Source organism: Dendropsophus ebraccatus, chromosome 9 (assembly GCF_027789765.1).
Source record: "Dendropsophus ebraccatus isolate aDenEbr1 chromosome 9, aDenEbr1.pat, whole genome shotgun sequence".
Taxonomy (NCBI): domain Eukaryota; kingdom Metazoa; phylum Chordata; class Amphibia; order Anura; family Hylidae; genus Dendropsophus; species Dendropsophus ebraccatus.
Genome location: NC_091462.1, coordinates 62,829,189 through 62,847,882, shown reverse-complemented (window position 1 = coordinate 62,847,882; position 18,694 = coordinate 62,829,189). Strand labels below are relative to the sequence as shown.

The 18,694-nt window shown below is 39.4% G+C and overlaps 1 protein-coding gene across 1 annotated transcript in view; it reads left to right on the top strand.

The window, feature by feature from the left end:
• Positions 1 to 18,694, top strand: part of COL5A2 (collagen type V alpha 2 chain) — a 130,561-nt gene that overhangs the window by 66,638 nt on the left and 45,229 nt on the right. The window contains exons 4-13 of the mRNA XM_069983514.1: positions 1,535 to 1,567; positions 2,984 to 3,016; positions 5,904 to 5,957; positions 6,699 to 6,797; positions 10,194 to 10,271; positions 13,067 to 13,111; positions 14,641 to 14,694; positions 15,626 to 15,679; positions 16,526 to 16,579; positions 17,676 to 17,729. Coding sequence (XP_069839615.1) covers positions 1,535 to 1,567; positions 2,984 to 3,016; positions 5,904 to 5,957; positions 6,699 to 6,797; positions 10,194 to 10,271; positions 13,067 to 13,111; positions 14,641 to 14,694; positions 15,626 to 15,679; positions 16,526 to 16,579; positions 17,676 to 17,729 — 558 coding nt within the window. The remainder of the gene's footprint in view (positions 1 to 1,534; positions 1,568 to 2,983; positions 3,017 to 5,903; positions 5,958 to 6,698; positions 6,798 to 10,193; positions 10,272 to 13,066; positions 13,112 to 14,640; positions 14,695 to 15,625; positions 15,680 to 16,525; positions 16,580 to 17,675; positions 17,730 to 18,694) is intronic.

Sequence of the window (18,694 nt, the reverse complement as noted above, 5' to 3'; positions counted from 1 at the left end):
CATACCCTTAGGGTCCTTTTACATCAGCGACATATGTGCTCATTTGCAGTTCCTTCAGAAAGCATGATAAATCGCTCAAACACTGTGTCATTTGTGCTGCCATTTGAATTTTGAAGCTGCACAAAAGATGAGATCAGCCAACAAGTGGCTGTTTTCCTGCTCCTCGGCTGATTGCTGATAATTTTACATGGGCCATTTATCGCTAAGACCAGCGTTTCTAGCAACTCTCCTTGCCTACAATCAGCCTATGTAAAAGTAGCTTAAAGAAGCAGTTCAGTTTTTTTCGGCCCCCCCGGGTAGACGCTTTCATGTATACTTACAGAAGATGATCGGTGTCCTGCGGCGTAGCTCCGGTCCGGTCCTGCGGTGCCTTTCAAATTGGGCGCGCGCTCACTTCCGCCGGCGCTGTGACTCCCCATCTCGGCCTTGTAGTTTGAACGCCGGAAGTCACGCGCTTCCATAGCGAATGCATGGAAGCGAGTGACTTCCGGCGTATAATCACTGGTCAGAGAAGAGGACTCGCAGCAGCCGGCAGAAGTGAGCGCGCCCGATTTGAACGGCACCGCGGGACGGGAACTGACCTACGGGAACGGGACACCGATCATCTTCTGTAAGTATACATGAAAGCAGCTACCTGGGGGGGCGAAAAAAACAAACTGAACTGCTTCTTTAACTCTGCATCTATACAGATTAGATGCATACATACAATAAGTATCAATATCAGACATGGCGTCACACTACAACATATTTGACATTTGCATGAAAATCACAGACATGTCAATACTTACCAATACAGTGTATCGACTAGCAAAACCATTGTAGATAGGCCACCTTGATTTCTTCTTCCCCTCTTCTCCTAATGCAGGCTACACAGAGAGATAAAAGGACAGATGTTTGTGGGGAGACAGGGATGTTATCTGAGAACTACATAAAGAGATCTATTGGTGCACTGCTGATGTAATCCTGTAATTCATAAACAAAACAAATGACACAGAAAAGCCTTCTGTCTACACCAGAGCCTGCTCAGGACTGGTGTTCACATGATATGGCTGCCATAATGAAAAAGTTTAAGGGAAACTATCAGCTGGCTAGAATAATGTAACCTGCTGATATCTCTCTGTAGTGCATCAGGCGCTAAGGATAAAGGTAAGTTTCTTATCTTCATTCTTAGTGCTCTTTCTGTGCTGTTTAGGAGCCTATGCTAATTAGGTGTTTTGGTTCACTGGGGGAGGAACTACCACTCTCAGTGCACCAATCTGCCCCCGACCTGCAGAGTGGTAAAACCAGGTAGGTGCGGGTCAGTAGTAGTCCTGTCCCCAGTGCATCAAAACTCCTAATAAGCAAAGGGATTAAAGTGCTAATAGCATGGAAACAGAAACGAGGATGAAGGTAAGAAACTTACCTTCATTCTCAGCACCCTGTGCACTATGTTCAACAAAGTATAAGGAGAGCCTTTATTATGTAGTATATTTTACGAGGAGATGTCAGCTTGATTCCATTGTTTTCTTAATGTATTTTCATATTTTTCTCTTAGGGCCAAAAAGGAGAACCTGGAGATGTTCCTTCTGTAAGTGGATTTTATCTAATTTTCCTTCTCATTCTTCTCATTATGCTTGATTTATTTTACATATTTGATCAGAGTTATATAATGAACACAGTGTATGGTAATTTCATAAAATTACTAATGTAATGCATATAATAAGTGGAGGCATAGATTTAGGCTCTCATAAGAATAAATGCTTTCTAAGTTGCCATCCCCACATCTAAAAACAAAGGCCGAGAGGTATGTCGATATGTCAATGTGTAGCGTACCATGGAACTGCTATTGAACTATGCAACAAATAAGCCACAACCAGCTTTACAACAGATACAAAAAGTCAATAGCATAAAAAAGAACTGGTAAATATAGAGCTCAGTTTAAGGAGTATTCTGTTCAAGGTATATGCACTGATACATGTAATGGATTAGTGTGATTCAGTGAGCAATCATAGAGTTTATAAGCTATGGAGAGCTTTTGAAAAGAATTGTTTTATTCTTATTTTGTACGTATTTTAGAGGAAAAAAAAGACTTTGGGGGAGATTTATCAAAGTGGTGTAAAGTAGAATTGTCTTAGTTGCCCATAGCAACCAATCAGATTCTACCTTTCATTCTTCACAAATTCTTTAAAAAATGAAAGGCAGATTCTGATTGTGGTTGCTAGGGGCAACTGGGCCAATTCTACTTTACAACAGTTTGATAAATCTCCCCCTTTGTCCATAAGTTATTACTACAGCTTCTACGTTTTGCTTTGTGAGCCCTATTTTCTCTCTATACTTGTACACAGAATAGTATGCTTTGAGGAGTGTTATTGAGCTGAGTTGGAGCTGCTTCATTTCTTATCCCTGTCCCAACATTTGATATTCATGTATGCCAATCATTGGGTGGGGAACTCAAGAGCTGAGCCCACTCTATACACACTGGGTATCTGCAGCTAACACCTGCCATCGGTGGCTGATATTAAGAGATCATTCAAATTTCAGTTTTTTAACGACCTAGATGCAGCAGTCAGTAGCAAATGATGTTCCTTTGCATGAAATCTTCTACTCCCCCCCCCCCCGTGACCCAAATGCAGATTATTGAACAGTTGGAAGCCAGAATACATTTTTGTTTACATGTGGCCATTGATAAATTTGCATAGCTGGCCTTTGTTCCCATCACAGTCCCTTTATTTGATGTTCCCTAAAATAAAGGCTTAAGAAATTAGATTTCAGATTTAAGTGGGTAATATGATATGATACATATAATACGTTTTGTCTTAAACATTAATTGACAACAACTTACATCAAACTGACTTTTTTATTATTATTCTTTTATTGTATTAGATATCTTTAGATTAGCGAGATTTAATTCATTTAGTTATTAGAAATAGACCCTGAACATGATGATTTTCAGTAAAACTTTAAAAAACGCAGCGTTAAATGAAATTGTCTTATTTTGTTTTAGGTGGCTGGAATTCGAGGACGTCCAGGACCTGCTGTAAGTTTTAGTGTATATCATCAACAAGAAAGCAGTAGCAAGACTACAGTTTGGGGTCTGTTTTATTGGAAGGCGCAGGCATGAAAAAAAATATAGTTTTCATCTGCTAAATAATACAAACTAAAAAGGGCATTACGCTCTTTAATGACCAATATTTACACAGATTAATGATCAGAATTCATAATGTCTACAAAATGCAACAAAATACCCTAATAATAAAAATAAGTGTAAAATAGTCATGAAATCATCACAACTCTAACAAACCCAAGCATTCCTGATGGTGCCAAATGTATTGCATCTGTAATGTGCTTAAAGACAGTTTCAGACACACATTTTAGCCTTTATATTACAGACATAACACCGAGGTCTCTTAGGATTTATTGGCCCAACTTTAGATCACCATAGTGTCCCTTTATAAATGTGAAACTCCCTTGGCTGCTAAGTGCATAATAACTGTAGGCCAAATAGAGTTGATTCATATTCTGCTTATATGCAGAAACAGAAAAACCATAGTCATCAAGCAGTTGTCGGTATACATTAATCTTTTGTATAATTGCTGTAACACAGCACCCTCAAAAGTACCTTACCTTAAAAGTTGGCTATGTGCATAACTAAGTCGGAAATTGTAAGTATGTCTAAAAACCTTACTCCAGCTAAGCCATGACCCCAACATTTGTCAGAAAGCAAAACTGGCAAATAAGGTATAAATGTGCCCAAAACTGAAGTAAATTTATAATAAATGATGGTTAAATAAAAGTTGAAAAAGGAAAATAAATTGTGCAAATTACAGAGAAATGTAAAGGGGTTGTCCAGCAAAAATCCTTTTTTTCACATTTACTGATTTCAGAAAGTTATATAGATTTGTAATTTAGTGGTTTAAAAATCTCTTCCAGTACTTATAAGCTGCTGTATGTCATGCAGGAAGTGGCGTTTGCATTTCAGTGTGACACAGTGCTCTCAGCTGATATCTCCGTCCAAGACAGGAACTGTCCACAGCAGTAAAGGTTTTCTATTAGAATTTGCTACTGCTCTGGACAGTTCCTGTCTCGGACAGCAGAGAGCACTGTGTCAGACTGAAAAGAAAACAGCATTTCCTGCATGACTTACAGCAGCTGATAAGTACTGGAAGACTTGAGATTTTTAAATAGAAGTAAATTACATATATATGTATAACTTTCTGAAACCAGATGACTTGAAAGAAAGAGATTTTCACTGGATAGCCCCTTTAAATGCATGAGCATAATATAAACACATATTTGCAATCCTGTGACAGCCATAAACCCTGGTGTAACCGCAACTATAATGATTTGAATGGCCCTTTTTTTCTTTTTACACAGATCACCATTTATGTAAAAATTTCCAACAAATATACAAAAAAATGCATAAATACAATCCAATAAATCCAATATGAAATTCCCTTCCTTCACCTATTCTTTATGCATGTCCTTCATTTATGATCTGCTACTTAATTTGTATTTAATAATTGCAAATTAATACCAGAACATGTGTTCACACATGCAGTAACACAATGAAAATGCAATGTGTTTGCATGTAATAGATTTTTTCATTGCGTTACTGCATCACTTCATTGTAGTTATTAATTATTTAATTGCGGTAATGTAATGAAACTCCAACGTGTGTGAATATACCTATAATGTCATTAGGACGCTGTTTTATGGTGGTATAAGCAGCGCCAGTATCAGCTTGCAATCCTGTTCCGCAGGTGGCATTGGGACTTGCCTATTTAAACAGTGGCAAGATCAGATGACATCCACACTTAATGGTAAATTAATGATTTACTACCAGAGCCAATGGCCGCCACTAGCTATTGCAATGCACTCCTTATTGTGGCACAGACACAGCTGTCCTCCTGTGAACTCTGCCTCTGCCACTTCTGAGATGAGTTAATCTTGACAGTGACAGCCTGCTCAGCCAATCACTGGCGTGATGCTGTCCTGTGTCAGTCAGTGATTGGCTGAGCAGGCTGTCACTGTCCAGACAAGTCCCTATTAGAAGTAGTGGCAGCAGTACATTGCAGAGGACACCTGGGTAGCATGGTGAGGTAAGAATAAGATGTTTATTACGTTTTATATAAGGCCAGCAAAATATAAAAAGATTTTAAGTGCTGGAGTACCTCATTAAAGTGTTACTATCATTTGGAGAAAAAAAAGTCATACAGACATATTAAAAGTTTTGATCTGTCAGGGTCTGGGTGTTCAGACCCCCAGGGATCACTAGAACAAGCTTGGCTCAGTGGTTCTCGCCCTAGCCGGCTGCTCTCCTGTATTATTGCAGGAGATGGACTTCATAGCAAGTCTATGAAAGCAAAAAGCAGTGGAGAGAAGAGTTTAGCTGAGCGCCTCTCCAAGCTTATTCTAGGGATTGTTAGGGTTGGAACACCTACCCCCGGATTGATCAAATCTTTTGAAATGTATTGATGACATGTCATTGTTTTTTGATGATACTAAAGCTTTAACCTTCTGCTTGCCCGGTTGTCCACTTGATGCTGTAGCTTCAGGCCACTAGTGGCTCTATCTCTTCCAGAATGATTGACAGCTGGAGGAGAAGCGGCCTGAAGTGACAGCATCCGATGGAGAGCGGGCAGAGGCTGTGCGGGGTAGGTGCAGACAGTGTCACAGGAATAAAGTTTGTTTTTCATGAAGATGCTGGATCACAGAGCATTGCTAATGTGATCGGCAATGGGATATGCATGAATATCTGCATATCTGTGCTGTCAGTTTACCTTTAATTACTCTTAATGATAAACTGCATATTATTAATAGAGGTTTCATATAATATCATCAATGCATTACTAGTACAAATCTCATTTGATTGTTTTTGTACACAAGAATGATGCTCAATGACAATAAGAGTTTATTTCTATCAGGGACCACCAGGCTCTCAAGGATCAAGAGGAGACAGAGGCCCAAAGGGTAAACCTGTAAGTTAACATAGATTTGTTATAGAGAGAATTTGCCAAATAAACTACAGTATAATCTGTCTAAATGTGTTACCATGCATGGGATCAAGGCAGGTTAATGCCCTAAGCAACATGCATATACTTTGAGCATGTTAAACACTGAGATTCATAGTAAAAGGGCAAAACCAATTCATAGGAGGTAACTCCCTGCCGCAGTAATGATAGTAGACTCGGCAGCCATTTGCATTTGCTTCTCATCAACACTGGATGTCAGTACTGTTCACTAAGTATAGGAGAGAGGATTACATGGGAATTAGAAAATTCAATGTGGTGTTATTTGATATGATAATCTACATGTAATGATCATGAATCACCATAACACAATGAGAGGGAATGTGATTCTACATTTCCAGCTTTTTAGATAAATAGTGGGAGTTTATTTTAGAAAAAGATAAAAGAACTACAAATCTTTAAACCAGTTTTCATAAACTGTTCAATATGCCAATATGCCTCAATATGCAAAACTACAAGGAAGATTAATATAGAAAATAAAGGCTCCTGAATAACATCTAGTAAGGAGATATTTTTGCTATAATTTTTTTAAAAATTGTGTTGCCGTGTCGCAAAAAAAACAAACACAATTTGACCACCATTTGTGAACATACTCATATTACATTGCATGTCATGCAGATAAGCAGAGTAAAATCAGCAGAATTTGTTCTAATAGTTAACAATAGAAAACATAAAATTTTTTCCCCTAAGGGTGCACGTGGTCCTGCTGGAATAGATGGAGAACCTGGTATTCCTGGTCAGCCTGGTGACCCTGGCCCTCCTGGACATCCTTCCATACCTGGAACTCATGTAAGTAGGATTGCATGTGTGTATACATTTGTGTATGTATGTGTGTGTGTGTGGGTGTGGGGGAGGGGATTATTAAGCTATGAACACAAGTTATCTGGCATACAAAAATCACAAATATTTTGCAAGCTGCATATATACTAATTACCCCTCTGGTAACAAAGACTCCTCAATTTCCTATTCACTAATAAGATATCCCTAAATGTATGTTCACACTATGTATTTTATTTTGCATAGAACGCCCGCTGTTTTCAATTAAAACAGTGGGCGTTCTTTTCAGCCTGGGCAGCATTGCATTGAAACCAATACAATGCCGCGTGTTCCATGCACACGCTACACCTACAACAGCCATTGTTATACAGTCTGTGAACATAACCTAAAACTTAAACTTAATCCTAGATCAAGTTTAAAACCCAGCTGGGGATAAGGCTTCCTACATTTAAAGTTGGAGACAGTAATACCGCATCGGCCAGCAGAGAGTATGTATACCAGGGAAATGACATTGGTATATAGTGTATATCAGTGTGCCAGTAGGTACTCTCTGCTGTATAATTAAAATAACTTTATGTACTGTCAGTAAATGTGTGTACAGCGTGTACATATAGATGAAATGCATATTATTAGATTTTAGGCCATTGATCTAAGGCAGAGAAAAGACATTGAATCTCCTGTTTATAGAAATGCGCTGAGGGTTATCTGAGCTGAAATGCACTGAGAGATGATGTTGTAGGAGATAAAATGAACAGAGCTTTTTATCAGAATAGGAAACATATGCTCTTCTCATGATATAAAAATAAAATACACTATTAGAATCGGCTACAAAGTGTGTGGTGCATTATACATTACCTGATCCGTGTCGAGGCCGTCCGCCATCTTGTGCCAAACGTCTTCTTCGGACGGACGAATCCCTGCCGCATCATCAGCTGCTCAGCCGCAATTGGCTGAGCATAACTGTGCTCAGCCAATCGTGGCTGAGCACAGTTGTGACGCGGCGGAGGGAGGTCGGCGGCAGGGATTCGTCCGTCCGAAGATGACGTTTGGCACAAGATGGCGGACGGCCTCTACACGGATTAGGTAATGTATAATGCACCACACACTTCCGGGTACACGGGCGGGGGTGGTGGGACACGGGGAAGGGGGCGATTCACAGACATAACATACATTACAAAGTTGTATAACTTTGTAATGTGTGTTATTCTGTGAATAATTATTTAGCGCCGCACTACCCCTTTAAGCGAATCTGCTTCATGTTTAGTGTTGTCCTAAACTGGAAATACAAATGGCAGAGAAAAAAGGGCATATTAAAGGGGTACTCCAGCGAAAATCTTTTTCTTTCAAATCAACCGGTTTCAGAAAGTTATTTAGATTTTTAAACTGCTTCTATTCAAAAATCTAAATTATTGTCATACTTATCAGCTGCTGTATGTCCTGCAGGAAGTGGTATTTTCATTTCAGTCTGACACAGTGTTCTCTGCTGACATCTCTGTCCGAGACAGGAATTGTCCAGAGTAGTAGCAAATCCCAATAGAAAAATTCTCCTGCTCTGGACAGTTCCTGTCTTGGACAGGAGTGGAAGCAGAGAGCATTGTGAGAAGTCAGACTAAAAAGAGAATACCACTTCCTGCAGGACGACAGCAGCTGATAAGTACTGGAAGACTTGAGATTTTTTAATTGAATTAAATTACAAGTCTATATAACTTTCTGAAACCAGTTGGTTTGAAATAAAAAAATATTTTCTCCAGAGTACCCCTTTAAATGAATGCAATATCCCTTATATGTATTTCTGCAGTTATAGAATCAATATAATTGAAATGGCTGTGCTTATATCTGTTCTGGTGAATAGCAAAACATTCAGTCCTGTTTATCCAGCAAAGTACAGTGGTGCCTTGGATTACGAGCATAATTTGTTCCGGGACCTTGCTTGTAATCCAAATCCACTCTTAAACTAAAGCAAATTTTCCCACAAGAAATTATAGAAATGCAGACAATTGGTTTCACATCACAAAAATAATGATTTATTATTCTGAATAACATTTAAAACAAATGAAAAAAACATTCAGAAACAGCAGAATCTGTGATATTATAAGTTACTGTACAGTAATGGAGAGGATGGGAAACACAAGGGATGACAGAGACTGCAGGGGGCATAAAGCAATGAGCAGGGCAGATGTGGGCACATACATGCAGCACTCTCTGTCCGGGGAGAGAGGGGTTAGAGCTATGAAGAGATTACCTCCACAGTCCTGTCCTCTGATGTGAGCCCCAGCCTGAAGTGGATCTGCTATGATTTGGAAGGTGAGGGAGACTTCCATGGTTAGAGTACAGGGATGTAGACCCCGCTATGCAGACCATGCCCCTCACCAACTCGCGCTCCCACCCAGTACATGGAGCTCTTAAACCAAAGCAATGCTCTTATACCAAGTCACAATTTTGAAAAACTGTGAGCTCTTAAACCAAAATGCTCTTGAACCAAGTTACTCTTAAACCAAGGTACCACTGTACTAGACATTGTGGACACTATGATGGAGACCTGACAACCCCCATTAAAGGTAATAGGGTCTATTGGTATCCAGCAAATCTGAAACCGCTATTATTTGTATTTTTTTTTCACCTATGCTGGAGTAGAACAATGAGACAAGGATGAGATGTGCACAACGCCTTACACTGTGAATGGTCATCTTGTATATAATTTATTTTTAAAAATCCTTATTAAATGCATGCTTTATTTACATGTGATACAGTATTGTGTTATGCATAATGCAAACCATTCCTGTGTATATATGTATATTCTCATCTCCCACTCTCACTAATATAGAACCCCCCATGACCCCCTGCCTCACATATAATGTTCCCTATATACACACCCCCCCCCCCCTCTTTTTTCACACCCCCTACCCTTTCCCAATTATGTCCTTCTTCACTGGTCTGTATGATACCTGCAAGGACCTGGGGACATCATTAGGAAGGTCATTTAAGGTCCTGTCAGGGAGATAAAAAGAGTTTATGAACCTCTGAGCAACCTCATTAGCTCTGGCTAATAGCTACAGCATGCAATAATGTGGGTGAGGTGTCAGCTGTTTTTGGGGCCCCCATTAGAATCCCTGAGGTGGTCACTGAGGTTTCCACCCCTCTAGGAAGCAGGAGCGACACCGAGTGCAGCATATAATTCAGGGGCCTAGGATCGGAGTGATGTGCTGCGCTGCAGTCCCACTTCCCAGTGTATGATGATGCGGACAGTTTGGACAGGCACGGGCCCCCCAAGGAGCCATGGGCGGGCGGTCAAACCATGCAATTACCATACAGAATTACCATACGGCACAGGATTATTACCCGTAAAGTCAAGACTATGTACTTCCTATAGTGAATTACTGTAAAATTTTGTTTTCTTTTCTTTTATAGCCATTGTCTCAAATGCAAGGTGGATTTGATGAGAAATCTGGGCTTGGATCTCAAGTTGGACTGATGCCTGGTTCAGTGGTAAGACGCATTATTCTAACATATTAACACCTTTTTTGAATCATCCTGAGGTGTAGCAATGCTTCTTATACCTATATGAGTATCATCAAGAAATGGCCTATTGCTTAGATGCATTTTTATGTTAAACATATCTAAAATTTTGTGGTCATTCTAATTTTCTATTTTACTATCTATATCTTATGATCTTGAAATCTTACCGTTTTCATTCTGGTCACTTGGCTTTATATTAAGCTGAGACTTCCTATTCTGCACAGATCAATTTCCAGCAGTGTTCTTCTTATCACAGATATGATTGCAGTGAAAGTTGTATGTATAGATAACATAGGTACACATAATAGTTAAAGCTCACAGATGAGCCTCCCCTCCCTGTGGAATGAACTGTAGACAGGTCACAAATAGAGATGATCATCAAAAAGATGACTAGTGCAGTGTATTACAGTAGTGATCTGATGATCACTGTAAAAATTCCCTTTTAGGACATAAAAGAGGTAAAAAAAATAAATAAAATATAATAAAAATGCTATATTGCTGTATTTTGTTAATTTGCCTCCCAAATAATCTGTACAAGCAAAAAGTCATAAATACTCCAAAATGTTACTGATACTGAAGTACAACTTGTCCCGCAAAAAAAGACGTTATATGGGAAAATAGAAAGGTGACTCTAATTGGGTAGCAAAAAAACGAAAAAAAAAAAAAAAAAAAAGACTCGGGCATTAAGGCCTAGAATGTGTGACGGGAGAAAGGGGTTAAACAAGAATGAGAACAGATACAAGAAATTTTCTTTTAGAACAGTTTACTTGTAATCTGTGCATAAAATCCCTTTTAAGGGAAACTATCAACAGGTTAGAAGTATTTAACATGCTGATATCTCTGTATAACGCATGGGAAACTGAGGATGAAGGATGAGGGACATACAAGTATCAGCAGGTTAGATTCTTCTAACCTGATGATAATTTCCCTTTATCCTTGATATTTATGTACATTTTGTGCTATAAGTTTTTTAGTATTTAGTATTCATATAGATTTTTTTTTAGTTGGCCATTTGCAGACCAATGTCTACTGTTCCAGAAATGTCAACAAAACAATTGTCACATGCTCCACTCCTTTAGTACAAGAACATAATTAAAGGGGTTGTTCACCATTTTTTTCCCTTCAAATCAACTGGTGCCAGAAAGTGCCAGAGATTTGTAATTAACTTTTATTAAAAAATCTTTAAGTCTTCCAGTATGTATCAGCTGCTGTATGTGCTGCAGGAAGTGGTGCATTCTCTCCAGTCTGTAACAGTGCTCTCTGCTGCCACCTCTGTCCATGTCAGGAACTCTCCAGAGTAGTAGCAAATTCCCATAGAAAACCTCTCCTGCTCCTCACAGTGGAAAGAATACCACTTCCTGCAGGACATACAGCAGCTGATAAGTACTGGAAAACTTGAGATTCTTTAATAGAAGTAAATTACAAATCTCTGGCACTTTCTGACACCTTTAACATGCACATATCTTACACAGTCTAAAATATGATGTGTGGATTTCTACAAATACTACTGAAATCAGACATCTTGTTGCTATTAGACATGTTTAGGATTTGGTAGAGTTTGTTGCCACCAAGGACAGGTTATTTTTATTACTTCACATTTTTATTTTTAGTGATCTCATTCCAGTGCTAATGTCTACAATGTTTGTCTTCAGAGATTATATGACTATATGCTTCCTTAAACAGAGTTGGCTGAAATAGTCGTATTGGAATGGATGAAATGAAAAATGAGGCGACTTTGAAAATAGTCTGGATTTTAGATTTTTTATGTTTTTATGCAACAGGTCTTATATGGGCCTAATAGTATATGTTGTAACATGCTGCATACAATTAATGGGCAGACTGAACTGTCAGTCTTACTTCCTTTAACCTGTAGCCTACTTTTTGCGAATACAGTGTAAGTAAAACAGGCTCAGGCTATGTTCACACAACGTAAGTTCTGTATTAATCACGGCTGTTGTTGTACAATGACAACAATGACCGTGATTAATACAGAACTTACATTGTGCTACAGGCTGAGGGAATCCCGGCCAGAGTGTATACACATAGGGGGACATTTATTAAAGTGTAACTGTCATTTCAGGGTCATTTTTCTGAAAACATTAAATATCAACAGTTCAAGCGATTTTAAGAAACTCTGTAATAGGTTTTATGTACTAAAAGAGTTTCCTTCTGTACTGAAAAAGCAATCTCCCAGCCTCCCCCCTCACATCAAATGAAGCAGGATTTCTGTCTCTATTATGTGGCTATGGAGAGATTCGAAAATTGCCTCTTTACGCCGAAAAACATATGTACGCCACTTGATACATGTCCCCCAAAGTATTCACTTAGGCCAGGATCGCTAGCAGCCCCGCAAAAAACTGACATGTCAGTTTTCTGCGGCTGCTATTCTTTGAATAGTGGCCACAGAGAACCCTGTCAGCTGACACAATGGAGCATCTGAATTCAGAAGAAATGAAGATCATCCGGCCGGTACTGCAGTACAGGCCGGGAGGATCTTCTCAAACACGGGCCGTTCTGTGATCTTGCCGGGTCACAGAACAGCCGGTGTTTTACAGAATGTGGACATGGCCTTAATGTGTAAATCATCAGGGAACATACTGTAAATACAGAGTAAGTGGTAAAACCTTTAATGTCACATTTATCTCTTTTCTATCTGTATTAGTTTTGCTATGAAGATAATAGAAACATGCACATGTTGTTCATTGCCTTTTGAGTTGCTGTAAGCTTAACATTTTTCAAAAGATGCTTTGCCTATTGTTTTTCAGGGACAAGTTGGACCAAGAGGTCCACAGGGTCTACCAGGCAACCCGGTGAGTGTAAATAAAGGTTATATACTATTAATTCTGGTACTCCCCTCCCATTTAGGGGTGCAGTTTATCATATTTGTAAACTTAAATCGTTACTGTGATTTGTAATAATGAACTCCACTCCCAAGCCATCTGAAGAGCTGACTATTTTGTTTTTTAGACTATAATGCAGCAAAATAGAAAGATTTGATTGACAGCCAGGGAGAAACATGCATAGACGCACTCTTCCCCCTGCTGTATCTCAGGACAGCAGTGGGTCACAACAATGAGACATGTTTGATGACATACAAAAAATAAAATGGCCAGCATATCCAATACTATGCAGGTGCATGCTGCAGGCCGCAGATGCCAGGACAATATACATTATATACATTTAGTATAGCGAAACTGTTTTTGAAAGGCCCTATTCCACGGAACAATTATTGGCCGTATTCAGCGGATATGGGCCGCTATGGTGGATAATCGTCCCGTGGAATAGAAGGCAACAATCAGCCGACATCGTTCATGTCGGCTGATCATTGCAGTGGTTTGTTTCTCAACATGTTGAAAAACAAACGACTCATACAGCAACAATATGCTGCCGTCGCTCCGTGGAACAGGAGCGGCAGCAGCAGATCGCTGCTGTATGCTATGGGCCGCCCGGACGATCTAGCGATCACCCGGGCAGCGCCCCCTGCAGCTCCCTGCCTCCCTCCCCCAGACTCACCCGCCCGCTGCTGCCGCACGTAATAGCGGCGGCAGCGAGCGGGGAACGAGGAGCAAACGAGCGCTGACAGCTCCTCATAGTCTACATTGTACTACATAGTTTACATTGTACTATGTACACTGGCCTCTCCTGGGCTAATATTAAGCCTACACACTGGGTATGCAAATAATCTTAATTCACCCAAGGGGTGGGATGGATGGAGTACATGAGCCAAATGGAGGCAGCCACTCCCCTCACATGTAAGACAGACAAACAAAAAAAATGCACAGCATATCCAATATCACTATTCACACTATGCAGGTTCACATAGCCATGGATGAAATACAGACACAAAAAAAGAAAAGTGCAACAGCAGGTGGAAAATGCCAAGACATATGGTTGATACAGATATTTAGAATTCTGTTTTTATGTTTCATATCAAAAGTTATTGCAAATGAAAGTAATGAAAATAAAAAGCTAGATGTCAGCTACACCCCATGATTACACAGAGTCTCATCCCTGCACATGCTCTGCTTCCAGTTCTCAGGGACCTAGAGCTTATACTGTAAACCATTGTGAAAGAGATGTTTTTAAAATTTTGAATAAGTTGTCTAGTAAAAATGTAAAAGTGCAATTATAGCTGAAAAAGTGATTATTTTATTGTCAATTTCAAATTGATAAAAATGAGTAACACTGGATCAGACAATACATGTCCATGTATTATATACTGTAATGATATTTTAATGACATGATCAATAACAATAATTTATCACTAGAGTAATAATGCAGTATTCTGAAATATGTTGGATGTCCAGTTAAATATTTACTTGTCTTAATTTCCTGCTAGGGTGGCATGGGACCTCCTGGCCCACCAGGAGAGCCAGGTGAACCAGGCTCTATGGTAAGTACCTAAATTATAGTCTTTCTATTGTATGCCATTATTTAGAAAATTATCAATCCTTCAGTTAGGATCTGGCGTATACTGAGCAAATAAAATAGCATTACCTAATTGCCTCACCTCCACAGGAAGTTATTATAGGTCAGAGTACAATATATCTGAAATTATATTGGCACACTCATAAAATATGTACAGTGGTGCCTTGGATTACAAGGATAATTCATTCCAGGGCAGGGCTTGTAATCCAAATCACTCTTAACCCAAAGCAAATTTCCCCAAAAATAAATCATTGAAAGGCAGACAAATGGTTTCACACCCCAAAATTAATGATTTTTTTTTAAAATTCTGAATAACATGTAAAACAAATTAAACAGACATTTAGAAAGCTGGATATGCCATATTGCATAAGTTACTGTACAGTATAGCTATCAGCATGTGGAGTATATTGTATAGTAAGTGCATAAACCTGAAGAAACAGCAGCAATTTGTAGATACAGGATGGTGCTGCAGATCTTCATAATACAGGAGCATAGTACAACAGACTAGAATAGAGAAGCAGGGCTCCTGTCAGAGGTCTGTGTGGTAACATGACAGCTATGGTGAAGGGGTGTGTTCAGCATGGACCCATCAGGAATTGAGAATCACAGAGCTGTGCAGGAGGACAGTGACAGAAACTTCTCCATACAGCAGTGTGAATGGCTGAGTGTAAGTGCAGGCACATTATAGCAGAAGTGAAGAATTGAACAAAGCATTTTATAGAAGGGAAGCTAAACCATTGTTTCATTTGAGCCTACTCATACTCCTACTCATTTGGACATGGAAAGCAGTTTGCGTTTTGTTTTGTAAATGCGCTGGTTAATAGATTGACCCCAAAAATCATATCTCTAAATGACAATGTCTGTTAATGTTTACATAGATTTTTTCTTTTTGTTAGGGTTCAGTTGGTCCACGAGGCCCTGAAGGACCTTCAGGAAAAGCAGGAGAAGATGTAAGTTATTGTTACGTACAGAAAATGTTGTGGGTTCCCCCCCCCCCCCATGATCTTTATAAGAAAAACTCCAAACACAATAGGTTTATTTATCTATGATGCGTCTGGTATACATCAGGGAAAACTCACCAGTTTGCACAAAAATCTGCACCTTTTTGTCTAATGGGTGGGCCGGGGGGAGGGGCGGGGGTTGCAGCAAGCCAGGAAGGTGTGGCCTCCTCCAGTGCCTGATTTATTATGATTTACGCCTAATAGCAGTTGTAAATAACAGCAAAATGTCACAGAGCTGGTGTAGATTTCTGCAACTGCCATGTGGCATCCTCAGGTGCACCTCTTAGTAAATCTAGTGTGGGGCATGCGGGTGGGGGTAGGTTAGGTTATTTGTACACTGGTCTTCAAAAATTCCCCCTACTTTGAAGTGATAGTAAAAGTTCACTTGTTTTGCTGTCAGTCCAGTTGGTTTTGCTTAGCAATATATAAATTTCATTCAGTTTTTTGACTGAATGGGTTATGCAAGCAGATATATGTTCACTTACCTTATAAACTGAATGACTCTGAATTGCAAAGTGTAACAGGACAGTCAACCAATAGTGTAATATTGTGTTACATGATTACATGGGGTTAAATGGGGTTAAATGAAGAGACAGAGACATACATTCTGTATAAGGAATAGGAACTACAAGCAACTTTTGAAAATGACAGAATTGTCACATCATGACATCAACATTATCTTTATAGGTAACATTTCATGTCTTATTTTCTGACTGCTGTTTTTGACAGCCTACAATGCTTTACAGTAATCAATGATTTCATTGCACTCATTTCATTTTTATTTTTTATTTCAAGGGTGAAGCAGGAAGAGCAGGACAAACAGGTGAAACAGGATTTCCAGGATCTGCAGTAAGTAATAAACATAATTGTTTTAAACCATCCATGGGTAATTTATGTTGGCCCATCATGTGTCCTGGTGGAAAGTAGAACTGGAAGCTGGGTGGTGGTAGTTCAACTAAAGGGGTCAATGAACAGTTTGCGGTGCTCTTTTGTCCAAAGTCATGCCATGAATTTGTTCAACTGCCAAGGTTTGTAGAAGTCAGATACAGTGGCAATCCAAGTTAGGCCTCCCTCACATACTATACTGTATATGTACATACTAGACTATACTGTAAGTGCTGTGTGAAATGAAGAAATGCAGATCTGTATACTGCATTTTTTTTTGTAATCACAAAAATATCCTTATTTTATCCATATTTACAAAAAAAGGGGAAGTGTACTTAAATAATTGGGCATGTTAAAATCCAATGTGCTTGTTCCTTCCCTTAAAGGGGTTGGCCACTTTATAGTAAAATAATTCAGTGGATAGCATTAGTAAATGTACTCATTGTATATACCGACAGCAGTTCCTTGTGTACCTCATAGTGCAAAAATTCTCCTCTCCTCCAGGCTGTGCTATCCTGCTCTGTGAGGTTCCTCTCCATAAGATGGCTGACTTGGAGGACCATGTGAACATGCCCCGCCCCCAGTTTCCACCACTGAGCCTATATATGTCTATGGAGGTCTATGGGGTGGGGCATGGCCACATTCTCCTCCATGTCGGCCATGTTATGGACAGAAACAAAACAGAGCAGGATAGCACAGCCTGGAAGAGGGGAGTCTCATTTTAGTTCTATGAGGTAAACAGGGAGCTGCTTTCCCTAATAGCAAATAGTACACTTACTAATACTGTACAAGTAAAACTCCCCCATACATTAGATGGTCAGAATGATCCATTATGTACCTGTGGTGTGTTGCCATCTTTAGTTTATCAAACCTTCCCCTACACTTTTCATACACTCTTCCCTTATCTACAAATAAATGATTTCACATGCCAGAAGGCTCAACTGAGAAATATGTTTAATAGGAAAATAAGAAAGATATTGAACAAATAGTTTTGGAAAAGACAGTATTGAAGTTGATGTGTACTTTATGTGTCACTTATCTATTGTATTTCTTTGTTTAGGGAGCCAGAGGATTTCCCGGTGCTCCAGGACTCCCAGGACTGAAGGGACATAGAGTAAGATTTTTACTTTTTGCCATTTACCATATTAGTTTGTACATTATATTTTACAACTACAGGTATTTTATGTTACCGGGTTGAGATAAAGCAAAGGACACAATTGTGTGTAACTGTAAAATATTAGGGCATTTTGTTTCCACTGTTATGCAATTTATTTTCTCCTTCCGTATATCAGTATCATGTAAAAGTAAAGGGGGGGGGGGTCCTGTCACAGAAAGTGATGCTATATAACCAGAATATGCCATTACTTTCTGAGGATCTAACTTCTGTGAAGACCACTAATTCTTAGAGCAAAATATGCCGATAGACGCTCTCCTGTTTGGGCTACCCGGACGATCTAGAGAGGGCAGACCTCTCCCACAGCTCCTCATGCCCCCCCTTCCCCCTGCTTTAACCCGCTTGCTGTTGGTGCGTGTAATAGCACTGGCAGTGAGTGGGGAACGAGGAGCAAGTGAGCGCTGACCTGACATGGCCATGTAATAGAGCCTTGAGAATTGGTTGGAGCTCTCACAGTTGAACCATGACCCTGTATTTAAAGTGATAGAAATACAGTACTTTGTCCTTCCTGACATAAGCTATTTATAAGTAATGGTGTAGCCATGATTATAAAATGAAAAATGGTGTTAAAGTAGGTATTTTGAATATTACATTCCAGGGCTCTGTCACTGATATATGACAGGATACCTTTCAAAAGCATGGCTAAAAACACTAAGGGGGAGATTTATGAAAAGGGTGTAGATAAACACCTGGTCTAAACTGCCCACAGCAACCAATCACAGCTTAGCTTTCAGCTCTGGTAATATATAAGAGGAGCTGTAATTGGTTGCTGTGGGCAGTTTACACCAGGCGTATAGTTACACCCTTTCATAAATCTCCCCCCTATAGTCCAAATTTCCTTTAGTTGTGACTGCTTGTTGCTTTGTGTCCTACAAATAGAAAATAAATGTTTATAAAACAGACAC